Source organism: Geotrypetes seraphini, chromosome 13 (assembly GCF_902459505.1).
Source record: "Geotrypetes seraphini chromosome 13, aGeoSer1.1, whole genome shotgun sequence".
In the NCBI taxonomy this organism is placed as follows: domain Eukaryota; kingdom Metazoa; phylum Chordata; class Amphibia; order Gymnophiona; family Dermophiidae; genus Geotrypetes; species Geotrypetes seraphini.
In genome coordinates, this window is record NC_047096.1 from 58,474,913 (window position 1) to 58,500,652 (window position 25,740).

At 41.0% G+C, this 25,740-nt stretch overlaps 1 protein-coding gene across 3 annotated transcripts in view; it reads right to left on the minus strand.

The window, feature by feature from the left end:
- LOC117347223 (next to BRCA1 gene 1 protein-like) overlaps positions 1–17,955 on the minus strand; it is a 71,679-nt gene extending 53,724 nt beyond the window's left edge. For 2 of the 3 annotated variants that reach the window (XM_033917844.1, XM_033917842.1), the window contains exons 1-5: positions 17,571–17,955; positions 10,894–10,956; positions 10,111–10,129; positions 5,222–5,244; positions 43–261 (exon numbers count right to left, since the gene is read on the minus strand). In XM_033917844.1, coding sequence (XP_033773735.1) covers positions 43–261; positions 5,222–5,244; positions 10,111–10,129; positions 10,894–10,956; positions 17,571–17,672 — 426 coding nt within the window. In that variant the 5' untranslated portion in view covers positions 17,673–17,955. Of the gene's footprint in view, positions 1–42; positions 262–5,221; positions 5,245–10,110; positions 10,130–10,893; positions 10,957–13,540; positions 13,639–17,570 lie in introns of all 3 variants that reach the window. The other variant, XM_033917843.1, reaches the window with a different exon arrangement.
- Between the last annotated feature and the right edge of the window lie 7,785 nt (positions 17,956–25,740).

Below are 25,740 nucleotides of genomic sequence, written 5' to 3' on the forward strand. Positions count from 1 at the left end.
CATGGTTTCAAAGACATCACACAGATTTCCACTGCAGAATACCTTGCTTGGAGATGCCATTTCAATCCTTCCACCTTGTCTCAAGGATTTTGCGAGGTTGGAATAGTGCGCAAGGGGTTTCTTCCCATTCTTTATTGCTGGTATCTTCTCTGATTTTGCTTTGTTGTACACCTGCCTGCGAGTGGGATGCTGTGCTTCAGCTCTTGAATGGCTCCCCTCATATACATTAATTTGCAGTTGGTTCCCCTGCTTGTTGGCAACCTAGGACAGAGACAAACCTGTAACACTCCACAACAGACACTACTAACGTTTGCAAAGGCACAGTGCTTGACTGAATTACAACAAGGAGCAGGGGATAGCTGGGGATGAGACTTGATACTGTGTCTTTAGGAAAAAAATGACAATAAAATGGAGAAATTAGATCTTACCTGCTAATTTTCTTTCTTTTCTTATCCCAGAACCTGTGGTTTATGCTCAACCAACATATGTAAACAGATTTTAAAAAATAAAAAGGTCCTGCATGCTTCACCCAATAAGATGCAAATATAGATGTTCAGTATTATGAATGACAAAGCACTGGACCATCTATTTTTCATTTCACTTGAGTTGGTGTACTAATACTTATAACAGAGATGGTTTAAAAAAAAAAAAAAAAAGATTAAAATTGTTCAAGAAAACAGAACGTTGAGCCTGAAAAGACAGTTTGATTATAAAAGAATGAAAGGAACAATATTAAAGTATACTACAGTGGTTTAATAACTGGAAATATATTAGGGAGGGCCTCTAGAATGGTCTGTTACTAATAAAGAAAAGAAAACTAGCAGGCAAGACCTAATTTCTCTTTTCTTAGTGTCCTCACCAGACCAGTCTAGAACTTGTGTGATGTATCAAACCAGTTCCCAAGATGGGTGGAACTCAAATCACCAGTTTACAGTTGCAACAAAACACCAATAGAGCACAGTTACCAAGCAATAATAGTTTTAAAACTGGTTCACCTTACCTGAAACCTGCAAAAATTGATTTTAATCTCCACAACCTTAGAAACTGGTTGGTCACTTCAATATAAAGTACGTAATGAGCAAAAGTAAAGATTTTTATCTACTTGAAATGAGGAAACCACCTTTGGAAGAAAATACAGTGCATTCTTGCTTTTGCAGACCAGAGAAAGGTAGCTCAAAATTATCTTAGAAGAGACAGAAACCAAGAATATCTACATAAGGGCAAAATTCTTCCAAGATGCTCCTTAAGGCGGTCAAAAGACAGACATCCCAGTGCCTTAAACAGCAGAATCAAACTCCAATAAGGACAAGAGAAATGCACAGGACATCTAGGGCCTGATTCTGTAAACAACACCTAAATCAGTGGCGTCTAAAAAACTGGATGCCGGCTGTGTGTCAATCATGCTTAGGCGCCATTAACAGAATCACAGCTAAGGACGCCCAAGAAAAAAATCTTAGACGCCTGCAATGTAGGCCAGCGTTTTACTGGCCTACATTGCAGGCATCTAAGTTCTTTAGTGCTTAATGACCGCTTAAGTCCTACATCACCCTTAACCATGCCCACTTAGGCATAAGGTGCCATTAGATGTCCTGTTGTTGATGCATTACCGGTGCCTACTTTTTTAAAATAAGTTTTTAATTGGTATTAAACAACACAGTCAATTACTGCACCGATTAAAGCCAATTAAAACAATTAAGTTAAGCAGCAGTAGAGTACCTACCGCTGCCTAACATGCAATTTGAACCTGAAGAAAGAGATGTATGTGCAAGATTCACTTCCTCTTCTTGACTTTTCTAGATTATGTTTATTTAGTTATTAGTCTTTCATTTATTTATTAGTCTTCCTTTCTTATGTTTGACCATTTTATTTTTGGATTTTACTTCATGCATGATATACTGTATAAGAAGAGTCGATTATTTTGGTATTATCTACTTTAGTTTGGAGAGATCTTTCTGTATACGCTTAATATTTGTTCTTATTTTCCGATGATGATACTTTGAAAGTGTTGTAAAATTTAATTTTAAAATCTAATAAAAAATTATTAAAAAAAAAAAGAAAGATTCAGCAAAGGGTGAACTGCCTCCTCTGCACTGTATACCACTTGTCAAGTTTCACCAAGCTCTCAAGTATGCTAAAGAGGGGACGCAAAGTCGTGCTCCTCAAAAACTTCAGTGCCAGAAGCGCAGCTGCTCAAGACTTAGGACATAAGAGAAAAATGGAGCAGCAATTTCTCTTTTACTGGGAAATCTAAGGATGCTGAAATGTCTTAGACAAATAAGTCAACTAACCAAAGCTTCTCAGCTTAGTTTGGTGCCATCAGAAAACTGGCAGAGAGAGATGTAAACCTCTAGGGCATCCAAACTAACATTGGAGGTAACTGGAATACATACCACAGTTCTCCATGTAGCCAGGGCTGCAGAAACAGTTCCAGATCTTTGGAAACAATCTAATTCCGGTAAATGAAGTACTAAGCCTTGTTGTTGGCCCTTGTCGTCAAGGAAACAGGCAACATTCCTATGGACCGAGGTGTATGCTGAAACAAATTCTGATTCAATATTTTGTATTTTGGCAATAAATGCTGCAAACGGAAGAAAAGCTTCTCATACCTCCTTAACTATTGACTTAAGCCACTGCAGTAAGTTCTTGGGAAGAAAAAGCGCTCAGTGCTCTAAGGTCTGCAGTGACTTGTACATGGCCAGAAGGGCCTTTACTCTATCCTCATCCTTCTTGACCTGTCTGCTGCCTTTGGTACTGTTAATCACAGCTTACTCCTCGATACACTGTTCTTGTTTGAATTCCATGAATCAATCCTTTTCTGGTTTGCTTCCTACCTTTCCCAAAACACCTTTAGTGTATGTGTTGGTGGGTCCTCTTCTGCTGCTACCCCGCTAGCAGTTGGCGTACCCCAGGGTTCTGTCTTAGGACCTCTTCTCTCCACCTCTTCCCTCGGTGCCCTGATCTCCTCCCAAGGCTTCCAGTATCACCTATATGCCGATGACTCCTACATCTACCGCTTTACACCCGAAATTTCACCTAAAGTCCAAGAAAAAGTCTCTGCCTGTTTGGCTGACATTGCTGCCTGGATATCCTGCTGTCATCTGAAACTAAACATGTCCAAGACTGAGCTGCACTCTTTCCTCCTAAACCCTCTGCTCCTCCTCCTCCTTTCTCCATCTCAGTAAATAATACTGTCATTGTTCCAGTCTCCTCTACTCGCAACCTTGGAGTGGTCTTCGATTCTGACCTCTCATTTTCTACGCATATCCAACAAGCTGCTAAGACCGGTTGCTTCTATCTCTTCAATATCACCAAGATTCGCACCTTCCTCTCTGAGCACACTACCCGAACCCTTGTTCACGCTCTCGTAAACTCACACTTAGATAACTGCAATCTACTTTTAACTGGTATTCCGCAGTGTCACCTCTCCCTTTTGCAATCTGTGCAAAACACTGCTGCATGACCAACCTCACTACGTTTTATGTCACCCCTAAGTCACTTCACTGGCTCCCTATCTGCCATCGCATACAGTTCAAAATCTTATTGTTGACCTAAAAGTGTGTTCATTCTGCTGCCCCTCAATATCTCTCACGTCTTTCTCCTTATACACCTCCTAGAGAACTCCATTCCTCAGATAAGCTGCTCTTAGCTTTACCCTTCTCCTCCACTGCCAATTCAAGACTTTGTTCCTTTCATCTAGCTGCCTAGAATAAATTATCCGAGCTTGTCCGTCAAACCCCTCCTCTTCCCTTGTTTAAAAGCAGACTGAAAACCCACCTTTTTGATATAGTTTTCAATCCTTAACCCTACTCCTCTGCCCTACAACCCAGCCAGCTGATTAATCGTTCCCCTTAAATGTATCCATGACATCCTGTTTGTCTGTCTTGGCTGTTTAGATTGTATGCTCTTTCAATCAGGGACTGTTTTCTTCTTCTTTGTGACTTTGTGCAGTGTTGCGTGCGTCTGGTAGCGCTATAGAAATAATTAATAGTAGTAGTGCTCTTTTGTGATGAGGAAAGTAGAAGGCCCTTAGCGGAATTGCAGAAGGCTCCACATAGTTGAATGATACTATGAATCAAGACCAAAGTTCCTTATGCTGCCTTATCCTGATAGAGGGTTGGTAGCATATTTAATTTACTGGTACTTGGGCTAAAGCTTATCCTGATAGAGAGCATCCATGTCAACAGGCTGGTATCTGACATGATTTCTATCCAAATGGGAACTTAAAGGCTGATCTTTTGAAACATAACACTGCACCACACTAGGCAATCCAAAGGCAGACTATGCTTATAGCAATCAGTAAAAACAGATAATTCCCTAATTAGACTTTGTGTGAATCAAGAGGACAGGAGATTAAATTTATGGATAGTGCCATTGATTCCAGCACCGATATCTTGCCCCATGACCGAGGCTCCATGTCTTGCAAAAGTAACCAGATGTAGAATTAAACTGGAATACTCCCTATTTCTAATGGTGTTAATTATTGCAGAATGTCATAAAGGTGTTAACATGTCTTTTAAGAAAAAGGTAATATAACATATACGTATAAGTACAAGGATCCATTAATAAAGTATGGTTGTGAGAATTGAATAAAATATTGAAAAAAAATATTAGATGTTTTCTTTCCTTTGCTATATTGTAGTTCTCCCTCATCCATTTTGCTTAACTGTGTGTCAAGTCTGGGTATCTTGTATTGCCCTTGTTTATAAATTATAAATTTTGTAACCCATTTTTATTAATGTAAAACGCCTAGAATCCAAGATAGGCGTTCAATCAAATTTTTAATAAACTTGTAATAACATAATTCCAGTAGAGGGAATTTGTTTAACACTGGATGCCTACAGCATAAGAAGGGAGGGGGCATTCCTGGGACAGTACTCGATACTGATGGCTCAGCATAACTAACCATAAGGGTTATTGTTTAAAAGACTAGCCCAAGGATGTCACGTGAGGGACGAGCATGTGACATGGCCCAAATATGGGCAATTGTACATAGGGTCAGAGGTCTGGAGAATAAGAGTAATGGGAGAGGTAATTAGGGACGGAGAGACCGAAGAAGTGTGTGCCCCATGGGGAAGAAAGGAAGGAATAAAGCAAGGCAAATCTGTGATATTCACATACAGGTCTTTAATCATAGTGCTCAAGTTGGGTTTTTCACCAGAAAGACAGTATGTAAAAAAAAAAAAACCAAATATATAAGGTTCAGACAGTGAAAAGCCAATACCTTAAGAGCTTCTTCATATTCCTCTGAAATGAAAAAGAAATGGATCAGTACTTCTATTCATCAACCAGGACATAGTAGCAGGAATAAAGAGAAACATGTTTTAACAGACTACTGAAAACACAGTTCATTCATGATGAGACTGAAGAACTTTACATACAGTGCCAGGAGTTAGTATACAATAATGAAGGCAAGCTGGAAGTTTCTAGAGAGCAGCAAAGAATCACTTTTGTCATCCATGAACTGGTGATTAAGGAGATGACACTGGGAGCCTTGGGGACTCAAGAAAACTCAATCCGACTCTACACAGACTACAATTCCATTTATTTGGCTGACATTATTCATAAACAATGAACATGAGCTTCCAAGACCAGGTAGATCACTTCACATGGGGTTTGGACAGGTCATGCAGATTGCCATTTGTGGATATGTGCTATGCAAGCCCAATAAAAGTTTCACTGCTTGTAGAGAAAGCAAAACGATACCTGTAGCAGGTGTTCTCCAAGGACAGCAGACACATATTCTCACATGTAGGTGATGTCATCCACTGAACTTATATGAACTCTGCCAAGTGAACTGTCACTTAAAATTTTTTAGCAGCTTCCATACAGCTCAGGTGCCAGCGCCTTCCCATCTGACGCCAGCTTGTGGGACCAACAATTCAGTAAAAAAGCTAAGAAGTCAACTAGAAAGTGGGCAGGTTGTGAGAATATATGCCTGCTATCCTAAGAGAACATATGCCTGCTTTCTCCGAGGACAAGAAGGCACAATATTCTCATGTATGGGATTCCTAAGCTGCCAAGATCATGACTTTGGACGAGGATAAAAGATGTATATACCTCAACATGGTGAAACCCAAGTGGGTAGGAAGAAAATTTGGTACTCAGGAAGTAAAAATAACATACAGAACTGCTTGTCCAAATTGACTGTCTCTTCTGGAGCTTTGCTCCAAACAGTAGTGAGAAGTAAAGGTATGGCTTGAAGACCAAATGGCTGCTTTGCAAATGTCCTCAATGAACGGAAATGAGCTAACAAAGCAACCAGAGCTCATATATCGTGGGCTATTAGAGTATATGCGAAGGAGATATAATCTGCCTGCTAAGTGAAGATGTTTCTCTTGGAAACAGAAGCCCCAAGTCAGGGTCAAAAGCTACAAAGAGCTCGGAAGATTCTCTAAGAGGTTTAGTGCGTTCTAGGGAGCACATTTGCAGGCCAATGTGTGCAGCTAAAAGCCCATTTAAAAAATTTTTTTTTCACTCAGAGAATAGTTAAGTTCTGGAACGCGTTACCAGAGGATGTGGTAAGAATGGATAGCGTAGCTGGTTTTAAGAAAGGTTTAGACAAGTTCCTGGAGGAAAAGTCCAGTCTGTTATTGAGAAAGACATGGGGGGAAGCCACTTCTTGCCCTGGATCGGTAACATGGAATGTTGCTACTCCTTGGGTTTTGGCAAGGTACCAGTGACCTGGATTGGCCACCGTGAGAATGGGCTAGTGGGCTTTATAGACCATTGGTATGACCCAGTAAGGCTATTCTTATGTTATTAAGAGATAATGTGGAACAATAGGATTGCTATTATTAACAACATTGGTTACTTGTACCTGTCTTGTTCTATTTTGTACGTTTTATTTATAAATAAAGATTGTTAAAAAAAAAAAGACAGACTTTAGCCTTGCATCCCTGACAAATATCATTTTATTTATTTATATTTTTATCCCGTCCTCCCAGTAGCTCAGAATGGTCTACAAGGGTCCAAACCCCCTCTAGGTCTCATTTCTTATCAATTAGACATCTCCAATATAGCGTCCCTAAGGGGTTGATACTTTTGCTTATGCTGTTCAATGTTACTTAGCCCTCTAGCCCTGCTTATACAGGAATTTGATATCCTTTCATTTCACATGTACGCCGATAATATTCTTCTCTGTCCTACTACATCTACTAATTCTAATTCTCAACCACTCCAGGAATTCCTTGATAAAATTTCTGGCTGGCTGTTTGAACATTACTCTTAAATCCAGACAAAACTGTGGCATGTTGGCTTTCTGGCCATCTACAATACCCAGTGTGTGATCTTTCATTACTAGGATCCAAAGTTAGCCCCGTCAACACTTTTCATTATCTTGCTGTACTATTCTTAGGGCTACAAGTTTCATTGGTAAGTAAATCTTGTTTTACCAACTTATGGCACTTACGTACGGTTAGAGATCTGTTTAATCCAGTTACTTTTTCCACCTTTATACTCTCTCTTTTTACAACTGAACTTGACTGTTGTAATATAGTCTATGCTGGCATCTCTCATGCCCTACTGCATAAACTACAGATCTTTCAAATTTGCACCATCCATTTGTTATGCCGAGTTAACAGATTCAAGTTATGTCTCTCCCTTATTAAAAGAAAAACATTGGCTTCCATAAAGGAAAGAATTCAATTTATGATCCTTTTTCTCACCTTTAAGGCCTTATATGGCCTACCAGAATATTGCCATTGTCTGACCATTCTATATATACAGTTCCGTAATCTCCACTCTCTAGACAATCATTGTTTAGTCCTACCTCCCCCATGCAATGCCGATTTGGAATTTGGCCCAGCATTATGTAACCCTCTGCCATTGTATATCTGTAATGAATCCCTGTTAAAAACATTTCAAAATTGCAGTTACAACCTAGTTATTTACAACAAGCATTCTAGATCTCATGGGTTTCGGTTGCAATCAGTCCCGTTACTTTTGCTTTTTAGCTTAGCCTGTTGATTATGAGTGAACTTGAGTCCAATTTGCAATTGTATTTTTTGAATACTTTTGTTATAAAATGTGCACTGCCTTGCTCTGCTATGTAGTTAAAGGTGGTATAGAAAGTCCTCAATAAATAAATAAACAAACTGAAGATGCAGCTTCTCAGCTCCACAGAAAATGAAGAACTGATGGTCCCGCGAGCTGACAACAGACAGGAGGGCACTGCCCAAAAAATTTAAAGTGACAGTGCACTTGCTAGTGTCCATACCAGATTCTGTGGATGACATCACCCACATGTGAGAATATTATGCCTGTTTGTCCTCAGAGAATCCAGTTTTCTCCTAGTTTAAACATAATGCACAAGAATTTATTTCTGTTCCATGGACAAATCAATTTATTCAGTTGAGTTTTGATACCAATATCAAGGTGAGAGATAACAGAAATAGTCAAAGGATGGGTGCCAGAAATATGTTGCAGCGTGCATGCTGGTCAGAAATGAGCCTATGGAGGCTAGCTCAGTGTCTCACTGGCAGTGCTGTGAACCAATGACGCAGAGGACCAGTGATGTCAAAAAGGCAGGTAGGGTTCATAGCCTTGGTGAAAGGGGAAGGGAGTCATTACAACAGTGTAACTTGATATTCAGATTCTGGTCTCAGAACACACATTACCTTGTGCCACCCCTCTCTCTCAAACCTCAACCCTACAAAAAACATAAGAGTAGTCCATATTGTGACTGACTGAATTTATTTCTTTAATTCGATTTCTATTTCTATCCCGTCCTCCCAGTAGCTCAGAATGGGTTACAAGCGAACATTCACAGTGGAATACATTTGGACAATACAAAGACTATACAGCAACTTAAGTATAGGTAAAGAATGGAGAAGTGAATATCGTGTTTCCAACAGTGGCCAAATCAGGTCATGAGTACATGGAAAGATTCCAAAAGATTAAAGCAGATTTTATGCTGATTATCCTAGAAATAAGCAGTGGATTCTCCCAAGTCCATCTTAATGATGGCTTACAGACTTTTCTTTTAGGAAATTATCCAAACCCTATTCCTTCATTCCTCCCCTTCAAATCATCTTTTTGCATCTCATCATCATCTCTCCTTCCTTACATTCTCTCCATATCTTTACCAATTTTATTTTTAATCTGCTATTTCATAAGTCCCACCCGTCCAATAGCTAATGATTAAACCACAACTATACACTTAAAACTGAAATTAGCACATATTACAATCATCCTAAATTCAATGTTCAATTAACATTTAAACATGAACATTAAAACATATTAGTTTCTCAGTATTTGCAGCACAAACTTTTAAAACTTGTGTCTTTTCCCTTGACCTTGGAGTTCCAGAGATGGATCACTCCCTGCTGGACCCTCCAGAAAAGATGGAAACCTGGGCCCAGCCATAACTATGCACACAACCGAGAGCCTGTTGAAGATTAATCCCCATAATCACAGAACCCTATCGGCCTCAAATACATTTTAAATTATGCAGGTAGCCAGAATGGTGGGGGCAATCTGTGGAAGCACAGGGCTAACAGCTTACCTGCAAGCACACAGTGGCATTGGCTTTCCCACTGAGAATCAGCCTCCGGTAACAATTCATGCGTTCTGCTAATGGTCCTAACGACAAGGCTGTGGACAGATCTCTGCACTTGATCTTGCCACTAGAAAACACAGAAACAGCACCACCACAGGGATATAGGCTCCCACCGCAACCTGTCTTTATGCTGCAATGCTCTGTTCCTAGTGAGTGATACTGAAAGGCGTGGGGTAGGATTTAGAGCTCTCTGCAATACTGCTATGAGACCACTTGCAAAAACAAGAACAACTCCCCCCTCCCAAGAAAGGAGGACGGTGGGAAGATGCACTAATGGTCAGGGGGGGAAGGGATCACCAGCCCATGGGCCTTGCACTGACAATCACTGGCCCAGGTAGATAGTTATGAATGAAGGTTCCTGGTGTGGGATTCCAGCCATAGTTACCATTCAGCAGAAAGCCCAAAAGGAATGAGCAGAAATTGCAGACTCGAAAAGGAAATCAATGAGCCAGTGAAAGAGCACACAAACCCCTTCTCTGCTAAGAGAGACAGAGGCAACCGCAAATAACCATGTTACTGTTTATTATCACTCCTCCAAACTCACATCACCTTACCTTGGCTATTCACAGACACCTGTAATAAAAAGCAAAACAATAGTAAATATCATTAGTCTTGGATTTCCGAATTTCACTTTCAAAAGAGCTATTCTTTTAACTGTCTTTTTGGTAAACAGAGTGGAGGACAGCCCAATGGTTAGAGCATTACACTGGGAACCATGGAAACTGGGGTTCAAAGCCTGCTTTATCTCGTGAAAGTCACTTCACCCTCCTCTGACTCAGCTACAAACAACCGTACGTCCGCCTCAGCAAGGAAATTATTTAAAATAAATAAGCCTCTATACCTATTTGTAAAGTGCCTTGAGCATGCACTAGGAAAAGGCAAGTAATTCAATCTGAAATCCAAATTCAAATCAATTCAGCAGGAAGGAGGACAACAAGATATAACACAGAAGTGAAGTCACCAAAATGCCAATAGTTTTAGCTTTTAATCACAACTGGAATATTCTGACCTAACTTTTGGGCTCAAGCTTCTAAAACTTCCTGCCACTGCCAACCCCAGCTAAGTTCAGGGAACAGGTGCCAGAGTCAAGACATGAACGAACTAGAAACCACCTGGGAGTTCACCTGAGTGAACATGTTACCATTGCTTGGAACACAACAAAATTCTTGGGCTCATCATGTCCAGAACAACCTGTTGGGTTGCTATGAACACTGAATAAAAGGAATAAGAATTCCAATGATAGTAGCAAATAGCAGAAACATCACCAAAGGTGCCAGTGGGGCAGGAAATGGCAGAGCACCAGCATCCTCGAAGCAACACAAACTCAACCAACTCACCTCTTCATTTTCCTCATCCATATACTTTATCTGAATGTTGTTCAGATCAAATGAAACGATCACCTGAAAGACAAAAAGCAAAGACATGGTGAGAAAGAGGGAGAAGCCATGCAATCCAGTTTTCCTCACACCATTTGAAAAAGAAATGTCTACGAAGCAATTTTTACAATAGCCCGCCCAAGTTGAAAAGCCAACGATGCTTTGCACTCATAGACTTTGTACGAATTTTCAAAAGGAAATCCGTAGTGCACACTTTTTCCTAAGAAAACTGCCCACAAATCTAACTGGCCCATGGGTTTTGTACCTGCTTTTTACATGGGACAGATCTGGCTGAGAATAGCATTTTAAAATTTTAAAATATTAAAAGGATTTGATAAAATTGACCAGGAAACAGCATTACTGACATTTTCAGATGTGACATGGACAAGAGGTCATAGCCTGAAACTGAGCGGCAGCAGGTTCAGGACAAATGTCGGGAAGTTCTGCTTCACACAACGAGTGGTGGGTGCTTGGAATGCTCTCCCAGAGGAGGTTGTGGCAGAGACTACTGTTCTGGGTTTCAAGCGCAAGTTGGATTCATACCTTCTTGCAAATCACATCGGGGGATACGGGAAATCCGGGTTTCCAGTATTGAACTAAGGCCAGTACTGGGCAGACTTGCACAGCCTGTGTCTGTATATGGCCATTTGGGAGAGGATGGGCTGGGGAGGACTTCAATGGCTAGAAGGGTGCAGATGGGCTGGAGTAGGTTTTGATGGAGATTTCGGCAGTTGCAACCCAAGCACAGTACCAGGTAGAGCTTTGGATTCTTGCTCACAAAGAGCTAAGAAGAAAAAAATTTAAAAATTTAAATTGAATCAATTTGGGTAGACTGGATGGACCATTCGGGTCTTTATCTGCTGTCATCTACTATGTTACTATGTATGTTCATATAATGAGTGAAAATGTTGTGTGATCAAGGCACCGAGGTACTCCCCCCTCTTCAAACCCACATGCCCTTTTCTAAGCTGTTCTGTGAGGGAGTTTTTTGCCAGTGAAAGTATTTAAAGCAGTTTTGATTTGTACCTTTTGGTTCTATACTGCTACATTAGTCTGAGGTTTTTTATCCCTCTTTTTGGGTGCTTGCTGGGTTTGAAAAGGGGGGGTACCTCAGTGCCATGATCACACAACATTTTGCCTCATTATATAAACATTTCAACTAGAAATATCTAAAGACAGAAAAAAAACTTTTTCAAAATTCAAATTCACTTAGCATTCCATCGCTCCAGGTACGTTAGTCAGATTGTGAGCCCTCCAGGAGAGATAGGGAGAAATAATGTAAACTGCTTAGGCTATAGGTGGTGTATAAATATTAAAATTTTTTATTAACCACCACTGCCCCTTCCATGTGATACTCAGAGCTATTTTGCAATGGGAGTTCAGGCACCTGGCTAAATGTGACTGATGCAGAGTAACTTTAGGACCCTTGAAGAAGGCTTGTCAGCCGAAACACGGCCCGTGTCGGGTCATAGTAGTTTTTTCAAGTTTGATGTCATCTAATTTTACCATTTTCCGAAGATATCTTTAAGAAATAAAGGAAAGTCAAGAGCATTGTGTTTTTCCACACTCTGTTTTCCTTTTGGATTAACACTGAAGTTACACATCTTATGTAACACGTTCAAACCACATCTCAATGTAAGAATCTACATATGTGCAGACGTGTAATATCAGATGTTACAGAAGAAATCTGAGCCAAATGAACAGAAGACATTTTGGCAGAAATCAGTTAAGAAATGCTTTCATAACATCCACATGCTCTACAAACACCTGACTCCAAAGGTCAATTTCATTACAGGAGCGCAGGAGGGGGATGGGAAGAGGAAAAAAAGGCACCAGGAAAACAAGATCTGCAGCTGACTTTATGTACAGAGGGATGGCACCCGATTCTTAGCAGGCAAATAACAATGTGAGTCAAAAGAGAGAAGACGGGTTGGGCAAAAATCACATGACAAGGTTGAATTTACACTATAAATCAAAGAGCAGTGGAAGGAGGACATTGTCTGCTATCAAAGAATGGGTCATTCAGGGAGCACCTCCGCTCAGAAGCACGTCATCTGTCAGGACAATTACACAAGTCGGGCGCTTGCTATTCCCATCCAGAAAATAAAGCTGAAGCCTCTTCTTGCCGACTGGCAGTTGCAGGAGACTTTGCAACGATGCTTAGCCTTCCTTTTTCCTCTGAAGATGACGAGCCCGGAGCAGGAGGTAACAGAATTTAAGACAAGGCACTGGATATGGATGAGTGCTGATGTGCAGCCCTTGCAATCCTGGTGACATATTTGGAGGAAAGGAAGGGTTTGTCTTTTTAATCTTTCAAGTTTGGTTGCCAACCTCAGAGTAAGAATGTCTACTGAATTTGTACAAATTTATGCTATTTTAGAATAAATCAAAGAGCAAAAAATAGTATATATGATGGGAAGCATGAGCTTGAAAAATAAAGGAACATGTTCTAAGGATTTTATTCACTATTGTATCATTTTAATTAGTGGATTTTGGTGTTAGAACTCTTGCCAGCCTCCTCCATACCCTTATGTAAGAACCATGAACAATCACTGGGGAGTATATGTCTCTCTAATGCTGAAGTACTAATGAAAGATTAGTTTCTTACCTTTGCTAATTTTCCTTCTTTTAAATCCACTCTTATTCCTGGACAAGTGGGTTACGCATCCCATGTCACGAGACTGCTTGAAAGGACTGTCCTCTTGTCTCCAGTTCATGCAAAAACAGACAGTCATATTTGTAGAGGATACAGACAAGGAAGGGTACAGGGAAAGTCCCCGACAAACAAGTCTAATCTGCTCAGAACATGAAATTTCATAACAATCATGAACAACTGAAGCAGGTTACCAAACAGTAAAAACCTGAAAGAAAGCAAGGACACATTCGATACATAAAAAGCTACGAGACCATTAATTTTAGATATGATCTAACCTAGTGGGTTTTTTTCCCTTTATGTTTCCTATCCAAACTTATTGTAGTTCTTCCCACTATCCTAATGTTTCCTGTGATAAAGGATTTGTCTATTCTTAAGTCTTTTGTCCATCGTAGCATATTGTTTTCTCATATACTATTTAATTTTAATTTTGTACATCGCTTTGAATTTTTTTTTTTTTTATAATACGATTATAATCAAACCTTTATTAAACTTAAACTAACTTGAAGACTATAAGGAGCCACAGCCTGCACTAACAAAAAGGGGTGTCACATCTAGGGACACCCAAGGCAACGTGCATAACATGTTCTTAGAAACGCTGGTCAAGAAACCATAAGCCCTGGAAAACTGTACAATAAACTGCAGTTATCAGTTGTTTACTGATTTTGAAGTAATTACAACTTTTAGCGCCCAATTACCAGTCTAGTTCATAGTGGAACGCAGAACATAGTATAAATGGAAACGGTGTTGGGTCCATTGGGAACTGGTGATCATAACATGATCAAATTTTTTAGCTAATATCTAGGATCTCTTTATCCTTTTAAATCCACTGCCCTTATATTTGTTGTCTAAGGAAGATAATAGGTCCTTTGTTTTGCCTTTTTCATAAATCTATTATGGGTTTTTTTCTGTTTTTCTAAAGCAAGAGTATTCTTGTAAAGAGTTGAAAATTCATAAATAAATTTAAAAGATATATCGTAAGTGAAGCGATAAAGGAAATCTATTGTAGCAGCATTTAATTTTCAAAACGGCAACTCTAATAAAATGAGGAAAATGGTTAAAAAGAAACTAAAAGGATCAGCCAAAAAGATTAGGGGCTCCTTTTACGAAGCAGCGGTAGCGGTTTACTAATCCGCTGGACATGCTAGCCGCTACCGCCTCCTCTTGAGCAGGCGATAGTTTTTCGGCTAGCGTGGAGGTAGCGCGTGATTAAAAGTCGCCCTAGAACTTTAAATCAGACATGGATGTTTAGAAATACCATGTTGAAGTCCAGACTCAATATATCCCATGTATTAACAAAGATGGAAAGAGCAGCAAACGCCAGTCAACATGGTTAAAGAATGACATGAAAGAGGTTATTAGAGCCAAAAAAAACCCATCCTTTAAAAAATGGAAAAAGGATCCAAATTAAGAAAGTCACACCACAAATAGCCTGTGGAGACCTCACAATGGACAAAAAACACAGGGAAAGGGGTTTTAGAGGAAGGGAACCTAGGCGCTGGATGCAAATTTTTAAGACACTCCCCACTCTGATTTTCTCCATAGGCTATATAGCTTTATTCACTGTGCCATGTGGTGCCCGACTGCTTCAGCACAGAAACTCAGCTGGAACAAAGAGAAAAGAGATCTGCCTCACAGATTCACTAAACATAAGAATAGCCTTACTGGGTCAGACCAATGGTCTTTCAAGCCCAGTAGCCCGTTCTTACAGTGGTCAATCCAGGTCACCAGTACCTGACAAAAATCCAAAGAGTACCAACATTCCATGTTACTGATCCAGGGCAAGCAGTGGCTCCAGGAATTTGTCCAAACCTTTCTTAAAACCAGCTACGCTGTCCGCTCATACCAGAGCTTAACTATTCTCTGAGTGAAAAAAAATGTCCTCCTATTGGCTTTAAATGTATTTCATAGAGTGTTCCCTAGTCTTTGTAATTTTTCATGGGAGTGCAAAATTGATCCACTTGTACCCATTCTACTCCACTCAGGATTTTGTAGACTTCAATCATATCTCCCCCTCAGCCATCTTTTTTCCAAGCTGAAGAGCTTTAACCTTTTTAGTCTTTCCTCATACGAGAAGAGTTCCATCCCCTCGACAGAAATATCACCGAAAAAGTATCTACACCAAACACTAAATATGTCCATTCCTACATATAAGTCTAAAACTTCTAACATTTGCTAACAATCTGTATATTATATTTCACTGCCTTTTTAAGATTCTGTAATTCTCTGACTTCTGCATATTGTAACTCGCTGACTGTCCAGCTCTCTTCAATGTGAACCGCCTAGAAGTCTCACGACTATGGCAGTATAGAAGAATAAAGTTATTATTATTATTTTTTATCATCCTGGTCGCTCTTCTTTATTGGAGTGAGTCACTTTCTGTAGCAGCCACAACTGCCCTCTCACATCTTTTTATTTCATGGTGTTCTATAAATTACCACTCACAATGTGATTTATGATTTTTTTTAGGTCAATATTGGCTCTGAAATTTTTATGATGGGACTTTATTCATTTATGTACCATTCCCAAAGGTTCCATATGCCTATTATGTTTAAAGCCTTTTATAATGTATTTTAATGTTTCTTAATGCTAAACCTGGATTCTTCATGGTTTCTTACAGTCATGCTGCAGTTTATTTAGACATCATGTTAGGTTTAATATTGTTTCTTTAAATGTCACATTTCCATTTACGCCTGTTTTTTCCTTGTTTTTCTTCGATACCATTGTCCATTTTTTAACATTGGCATTTGAATGTGTTTTAAGCCTGCTTTTATTAGCTTTTATTTACGATGTAGTTCTTATATATATTTATTTTATTTACATGTTATTGCTTACTATGGTTGTCATACATTTATTTTCTAGCACTGTTCTGTGCAATTATTTTGTTTAATAATGTTATTTCTATAAGCAATACTGCAAATAAAAAAATATGTTTGCAACATTCTAAACGTTTTACTGGGTTTTTTTTCAAATGCTGTCCCATACAGGAACCTAACCCTATTTATCCTATAGGAGCCATTATTCACTTTACACAGTTTTGAGGTGCAAAATGTACTGCTAGAACCTAACCTTCGCCTTCCAAGCAGCCAAGATGAACCCATGGATCGCCCAAATGATTCTTGAGGCTCCCACCTACCTCGACTTCAGAAAAACACTCAAAACTTATTTATTCAACAAACAAGCCCCATAACGCCCCCTCCCCGGAATCACCCGGCCACACGTTCGACCCTTTTCCCCCCTTTATTGATCGCTGACTTCCGCCTCCTTCCTCATCAGCCAAGTTCGGCTAAAGTTGTTGTAAATCCAATAAATTGTGGTAAATCAGCCCGTTTGGCCCTGCCCCCCCCCCTCTATTGACCGCTTTCCTCCTTCTCTCCTTCCCTCTTCCGCTTCTTCAGCCATGTTCGGCGGAAGCTGTTGTAAATCCAATACATTGTTTGTAAATCGGCATGTCAATGCGGATCCTAATGTAATTGTTGTGAACCGCCTAGAACTCGATGGGCATGGCGGTATATAAGAATAAAATTATTATTATTATTATTTTCCCATAAGCACTACATTTCATCATTTGTGATTTTGCAGTCTTTTCCATGAATAATAACAAGGAGAGACTGTACTGTACAACTATGGGCTCCTTTTATCAAGCCGCGCTAGCAGGGTTAGCGTGTCAGACATTTCATCATGCGCTAACCCCCGCGGCCTGCTCAATGCAGGCGTTAGCGGCTTGCGCAGTATTACGCGTGTTAAACCCCTACTGCAGCTTGATAAAAGGCCCCTATGTCTTATGAAATCTTTTTTTTTTTTTTAACTAGAACTCATTTATTCACCTAGCTTTAATAGACCACTTTCTATCCTGGTTCAGAATGGTAAACAACTGACCTATGTTTTCTTGGATTTGGGGTTGTTTAAGAAACCTCTCGAGAATGTTTTTGCTGTTTCAACTGTTACAACTAAACGAGCTCATAAGGGCAACCAAGTTTCTTACCATGGCTTCGACATCCGCCCAGGTTGTCTTCTGTGAATCGGCCACGCAGAAATTCTGCGTTTCCCCGTTGAAATTCACGCTCAGATTCACCTGCGCCTCCATAGTGCGGAGCTGGAGCGACAGAAAGCAGCTCTTGTCCCGTTTGCACTTCCAGTTGATAAACAACGGCGGCACTTCCGCGTCGCGAACGCCGATTCCCCGAGGCCTTCTCGGCCGCCGTAGGCCTATTCCAGCTCAGCCGACGCACAGCCCTCCCCTCACGCGCTCGCGCCCTCTTGCCGGCTCCTTAGAGCCTGCATTTGGCGCTTTCCTCTCGCCTCCCGTGCAGCGCTCCGGCCCGCAGCCTTCCCCTCTGACGCCCCGCCTCCAATGACGCAAATTCCTGTGGACGGAAACACTGCGGAGGAGCGCGACCGGGGGGCGGGGCTTATTGCCTCAGGGATGCCAAAGCCGTTAGCATTGCGGCGGTCGGAGCGAGATGGAGGAGCTTGAAGAGGGAAATGCGCCTTTCAATTTGAAATCCTGGGTTTTGCTTTTTTCTTTAACTTTCGGGGCCAAGTTCAGTGATTTTTAAGCATTTCCAAAGCTCGTGGTTTTATAAAGATTATAAGCACCAGAGAGGATTGTCTTGGGGAGGGAAGAGTTGTTGATATTCAAAGCAATTTCAGTGTCCCTAAATGGGATGGGGGGGGGGGGTTAATATTCAAAGCAATTTCAGTGTCCCTAAATGGGGGGGGGAGGGTTTGATATTCAAAGCAATTTCACTGTCCCTAAATGGGAGGGGGGATTTGATATTCAAAGCAATTTCACTGTCCCTAAATGGGAGGGGGGGGGTTTGATATTCAAAGCAATTTCAGTGTCCCTAAATGGGGGGGGTTTGATATTCAAAGCAATTTCAGTGTCCCTAAATGGGGGGGGGGGGTTTGATATTCAAAGCAATTTCACTGTCCCTAAATGGGAGGGGGGATTTGATATTCAAAGCAATTTCAGTGTCCCTAAATGGGAGGGGGGGGTTGATATTCAAAGCAATTTCACTGTCCCTAAATGGGAGGGGGGGGGTTGATATTCAAAGCAATTTCACTGTCCCTAAATGGGGGGGGGGTTGATATTCAAAGCAATTTCACTGTCCCTAAATGGGGGGGGGGGTTGATATTCAAAGCAATTTCACTGTCCCTAAATGGCTCTGGGTCCGGTTAAGAAAATCTGACTCCATATCGGCTTATTATAAAAGCCTTCACTGGTTGCCTAATCCGGCTCAAATTAACTTCAAAATATCATGCATTAAGAACGAGAGGGCATTCGGAAAAATTAAGAGGGGACAGATTCAGAACCAATGCTAGGAAGTTCTTCACCCAAAGGGTGGTGGACACCTGGAATGTGCTACCAGAGGATGTGATAGGACAGAGTACGGTATTGGGGTTCAAGAAGGGCTTAGATGATTTCCTGAAGGAAAAGATAGAGGATTACTATACAGGTCCTGGACCTGATGGGCATGATGGACCTCTGGTCTGACCCAGCAGAGGCACTGCTTATGTTCTATCACATCTTATATGCAAGCTCCGAAGAACTTCTCATAAACCTTTTCATCAATTCCTGGTCCATTTCAGCCAGAAACATCAAGAAACTCTTGATCCTTCCATCACCAAAATGAATTTAAAACAAGTGCATATTTAACAAACTCATCATCTGTATTGGAACAGCCTCCCAGCAACTATCAAAGCAGAACCCTACTACCTTAGGTTTCAGAAGAAAATAAAAGCTCTCCTCTTCGGGACAATATATTCCATTGACAATAGACAGAAAGCTCAATATCTTCAATGAACATTATAACTCCACTCAATGTTATCCATACCTCTAGTGTCACCCCAAATCTTCCTTTACATCCTCTCTTCATTTTATTTCTCTTCCTCTTAATCACTGTCCACTTAACCTTCGTTTTCATCAATACATGATGTATTCTCATTGATTTGTATGTTGCCTTGAACCTAGTTAGCTATAGAGTGACTCATGAAGATTAGATTAGGAGTCTTCAGATGGTGGGGCTTGAGGATCCCAGCCAGCCTCAAACCAGCTGTGCTGTTGCTCAGTGGTCCTGAACTCAAAGTAGGTAGCCCTGAGCCCACCCCTTGCTACGCCACTGATTCCAAGGAGTAACCCAAACCACACCCTCTCCAAACAATATCACATGTGACACCCACCAAGCCTTCTCTGGAGTAGACCCCACACTTGGAAAATACTCCCGGAACGGTTTCACATAATGCAAGGATATCTGCACTTCAGGAAGCAGGTGAAAACTTGACTTTTCTCCCAAACCTTTAATAGAGCAACTAACTTGCTAGTCACATACACAAGGACTAACACCAGCTGCACATACAGTAGCAAGACTTAGTTGCTTCTCCACTCCTACCCTAGCTGAGATCATAGTCATGCATCTCTCTGACGCTATGTGCAACTTTCATTGAGGGGGTCTTTTACTAAGGCGCACCAGCTGATTTAGCACGCGCTAAGTGCTAATGCATCCATAGAATATAATGGGCATGTTAGCATTTAATAATAATAATAACTTTATTCTTCTATACTGACACAATCTGACGACTTCTCAGTGGTTTACATCAAAGAGAGACTGGAAAATCAGTGAAGTACAAAATACAAATAGTAACTACAATATATTTCTAAAGGATATTCAGAATAGAATTATTGCAATTATTAAAGAATTATTACAATTAATGGAATTTCTATTTAGGAAATGTATCTATCAAATAGTACAGTTTTAATTTCTTTCCAAAAAGCACCGTAGGTCATCTTAGCTACATTAATGTAATTACCAAACCAGGACTGCTGTTTACTTGCTTAAAACATAAAAGTCCTATCCAAAAATGACCTGTATCTACAACCAGTGATCTTTGGATAGGCAAATAAATTACAATTTCTGGTTCTCCTCGAGGGATTATATAGCACAAAGTAAGACAAAAGATAGGTAGGGGCCAGTCCCCAAATCAACTTAAAACAAATACTGTACAAGAAAATTTATGCCTTAGTAAAAGACCGCCTAAGTTAGTCCCCTTATTTTTGAATTCCTTTTTACTTTGTCTTGTACCTCTATATGTTCCACCTCCACTTATACTCTGTGCTGCCAATTATGATGTTTTATTGCATATTGTGTTGACATTGTAGGTAGCATACTAGCTCTATATTGTTATTTAATTATTTTTACTGCTGTAATTTTGTCCAGATTGTTCTTGCTGTACACTGCTTGGGTTAATTTTTTCAAAAAGGCTGTCAATAAATCATAATTAATTAACAAAACCACAATCTTGCATTTTTATTGTAGAAATCAGAAACAGATAAAGGCCTTTTCTCGTATACCAGGGCCTCTCAAAGTGTGTACCCCAAAGAGATTCCAGGTGTGCCATGAGAGATTTAAAAATTCCTTTCCTAAGTATACACTAGAATAGATGACATGTACGTCGCTTATGCAAGAGTCTGTTAATGTTATGAGCGTTTGTGTGCATAAGAATACAACCGCCCAGACAAGCATCATTCTTTGACGTGACTGATCCTTGAAAACTAACAGCAAGTAATTTTATTTTTGGTTTTTATGCAGTAGTTATCCTAACTTGAGCAACAAAGCAAATCAAGTCTTTTTTGGATCTTAACTTTGTGAACTTGGATTTTCAGCTCTGACAGAAATTAAACCGATAAAAGAACTGTAGATGGTGGATGATGAAATGCGTGTTTGCTTGTTGACTAGTGAGCTGTGTTTTGAGTTAATTTGCACTCAAAAACAAGCACATCCATCGCATTGATTAGCAATTCTATTCTATCGACTTTAGTTTTACCACTGTTACAATTACCCATACGTAGCTTAAAGAACTTTAAATAAATAACTCTTAAATTTAATTTATTGTTTGTTTTGCAATTTTATATTTCAATTGTAATGTGCCGTGAAAAACATTTGATCCATTTAGTGTGCCAGAGCTGAAAAAGTTTGACACTGTCATATAAACATCATTATACAAAGGAAGGGGAAATTCCTCTTTTCAGATGTTTGCATCATAAATCTTTTATTGTGATGCAATGCCATAGAAACCTTTATTGTAATGGCCACAGAAAGGAATAAACAGATAATAGCAGCTGCTGCCCAGGACATCCTCCTACTTGGAAATGTGTTCTTCATCTCCTGCAGCAGAAAAGCAGCCTCCATTGTTCATGCTGTGAGCCGTGCCCCTTTGCTCTCTGCCATCAGCCAATAGAGGGCGCCAATCAGCTGACAGAACGAAACCCTTTTCTCCTCTCCCCTTCCCCTTTCTGCATGTGCAATGTGGTTTCCATGCATGCTGACATCAGGCTACCATGCTGGAGAAGGGAAGGAGGTGGAAAGAGGTACCATGGCTATGGCTACAGAGCTCTTAGTGACCATATGCTGCTTGCGGCCTCCCCAATCCCAATCCCAGGCTATACCAGTGAGTTCCTACTCTGACCTGTTCCTCCTAATACTTACTTCCCATAGCACTTTATACTGGGAGTGAGGGTGGGGCTCAAGCCTGTCCAGAATTGGGTGCCTGAATACATCTCTGCTTGGGAGAACCTTAATGACCTAAGAGTTGTATAGAAGGAAATCTTGTTCTTCAAGTACTCTGACCCGTTTCCCTCCCCATGTTAAAGTAAAGAATGTAAACATGATGAGGTAGATTCAAGAAAGGCTGCCAAAAGTTAGGCACAAAAAAATTGAGCACTAAGCAAGTATTCTGTTTAATGGCAATGTTAAGAACATAAGACTAGCGTTTTCACGGTGGCCAATCCAGGTCACTAGTACCTGGCCAAAACCCAAAGAGTAGCAACATTTCATGCTACCGATCCAGGGCAAGCAGAGGCTTCCCCCATGTCTTAATAACAGACTATGGACTTTTCCTCCAGGAATTTGTCCAAATCTTTTTTATAACTAGCTACACTATCTGCTTTTTACCACAACCTCTGTCAACGTGTTCCAAAAACACATAACACAAAAACATATGGAATGTGATTATTTATCATGGCCGTTTCATCATAGGCAGATTAATCACAGCTGCAACGAAACAGCAATGAATCATCCTCTCCACAATGACTGTGATGAATCATGCCTCTTCCACCCCACCCCCGCCAGTACCTCTCCTCCTCATGCCAATGCCTCTTCTCTGCTGCCCCCCCTCCTCTCTCCTCCTCCCCTCCCACCAATGCCTCTCCTCTCTGCCCTCCCACCACCACCGGTGCCCCTCCTCCACATTCCCCCCCACATCAGTACCTCTCCTCTCTGTTCACCCTTTGCATACTTCTTGAACAGTTCGCTGGCGCAAGCAGCATCTGCACCCCCTGCTTGGCCGGCCTTCCCTCCCTTCTGACAGTAGGAAAGAAAAGAGTTTTCAAAAAGGTTTGGTTTTATTTTTCAATATAGCCCCCTGATAACTCCATTCGCTTCATCTACTTTTCCTGCAATGACTTTAACCCCTTTGAAAAGAATCATGTTTGAAACATAGAAACATGACGGCAGATAAAGGCCAAATGACCCATCCAGTCTGCCCATCCGCAGTAACCATTATCTCCTCCTCTCTCTAAGAGATCCCACATGCCTATCCCACACCTTCTTGAATTCAGACACAGCCTCTGTCTCTACCACTTCCTCCGGGAGACAGTTCCACACACCTATCACCCTTTCTGTAAGAAAGTATTTCCTTAGATTACTCCTGAGCTTTCACCTCATAACTTCATCCTTTCTTTCATACTCAGGTAGATAAATTATTGAACATCCCTCATATATGTCAGAATATATGCTTTGGGGGGAAGGAGTGTGCTGGGGGGCAGACAGCAATCATGCTTTGCTCTTGGGGGGGGGGGAAACAGAAGGGGGCAACAGAGAAATACAGGCAGGCAGGGGGCCAGGGAGACATACAGATAGAAAGACAGACAGACAGGGGGCCAGGGAGAGACACAGACAGAAAGAATGACAGACAGATAGCATCCAAGGAGAGAGAGACAAAGAAAAAAAAACAGACAGACATCTACTCTAGCACCTGTTAATGTAACGGGCTTAAACACTAGTATACATATATATCTAATATAATAAAAGCCTAAGCCGCGCATGTGCACTCCCATCGCTTGTTCTGTTTTCCGTGCGGTGTAGGGCACCGCAGATAGGAGTGCGCATGCGCGCGAAACACTCTCTCCCCCCCCTCCGAGGCGGTGGCTGTCGGCGGCCCGAGGTGGATGTCGGCTGCGGCGGCTGTTGGTGGCCCGAGGTGGATGTCAGTCGTGGCGGCTGTTGGCGGTTGCAGGCCACGGCAGCTGTCGGTGGCTGCAGGCCGCGGCGGCCGAGCACGGACTGCATTTCAAAATAGGGTATAGAGAGGAAGAGGGCACACTGACTACCTGAGGGTAAGAAAGGGTAGATGCTGAATGGGGGGATGGAAAAGGAGAAAGGGGAGATGCTAGCTACCTTCTAGCACCCGTTAATGTAACGGGCTAAACAACTAGTGTATATATATATATATATATATATATATATTTAGAGAGAGAGATCTATCTATCTTACACACAGGGGGTGCTGAAAAGTTCTCAGTCCATCCAAGAAGAGAATGACTTGGATATGGTTCAATCAATGATCTGAAACAATGTCAAAACATAGAATTTTGTTTCTGCAAATTAGCACCTAACCAATAACTCTCTCCCCCCCTCCACTAATCTGCAAGTAGAGGTTTCTAGGATAGCCAGGATAGCTAAATGTTTTGTTGCTGCTTTATGTTAATATTGGCTGTACACCGTTGTGGGTGAATTTCTTCATAAAGGCAATAAATGAAGCCCGATAAAGAAATAAACAAATCTGATTCACAATATTCCTTTGTTTGGTTGCTATTTAACTTCAATGAAAATATTTTATTGCTAACTTGCTTTCCGTTTCTTTTTAGGCTGTCATGGGGAGCTGTACAAAGTTTCCAGTGATTGTTGATGTTGTACCCTTACAGTAGCTGATGCAGTGAAATAGGATTCCATATAACTGGCTTTGAAAAAGAAAGGACAGATGGCAGGGGGCAGCTAATTTCTCTGTGTGTGGACTGGTGCCACAAATAAGAGAACATGAGGAAATGAAAAAAGAACTGACAATGTGTTTTGATCTTTTTTGGGAATTGTATAAGAGACATCCATTCTTTGCAGGATAGTAGGCTTTGGAAATGGTTAAAGTCACCAAGGCTTTGATCAGGAAGAAGAATGGTTTTTTAAACATTTAACCCTTTAGTTGGCGTTGTTGCTCAGAAGCAACATGTGCCTTCTATGGCTCTTATGGGAGATCAAAGTTAAGAGTGTCAACCTCTCTGTAGGACAGGGGTAGGGAACTCCGGTCCTCGAGAGCCGTATTCCAGTCGGGTTTTCAGGATTTCCCCCAATGAATATGCATTGAAAACAGTGCATGTAAATAGATCTCATGCATATTCATTGGGGAAATCCTGAAAACCCGACTGGAATACGGCTCTAGAAGATCGGAGTGCCCTACCCCTGCTGTAGGAGGTTCCCAGGCAAGCTATAGTCTAGTTAGCAAACGGACCTCAAAATCCAAAAGACAGGGAGATGATAGGCTATCACAGGTCCTGCTCCGGAAAAACAGCTTGAGAGAAAAACTCCCTTCACTGGGAGAAAAACCTCTTATAGGCTCAAAAAAACGGGCATCTATAATAGCTTGATACTTGAAGGGAGCACCCAACAGTGAGGGGGAGTGAAAATCCCAGTGAAGGGAGTTTTTCTCTCAAGCTCTTTTTTCCGAAGCAGGACCTATGATAGTCTATCATCTCCCTGTCTTTTGGATTTTGAGATCCGTTTGCTAACTAGAGACTATAGCTTGCCTGGGAGCCCCCTACAGAGAGGTTGACACGCTTAACTTTGATTTGTAATCATTTAAATTTGGGTGTCGTAGCTCTAATTTCTGTTTATTTACATCTTATGGGAGATCTGTATCTCCAGATGCCTATTTACTTGGCACTGTTGCTCTCGTTCAACATCAAGTTACCTAAAGCAGCCGTTTCACCCTCTGCCAATGAAAGGGTTAAAAGCAGCCTCAAAACTGAGTATTTTCCCCTTTAAATAATGCAGTAAAGTAGCTCCTCCCTCTGAAGCCTCCTCTCCCTATGCTCCTCCCACTGGTTAC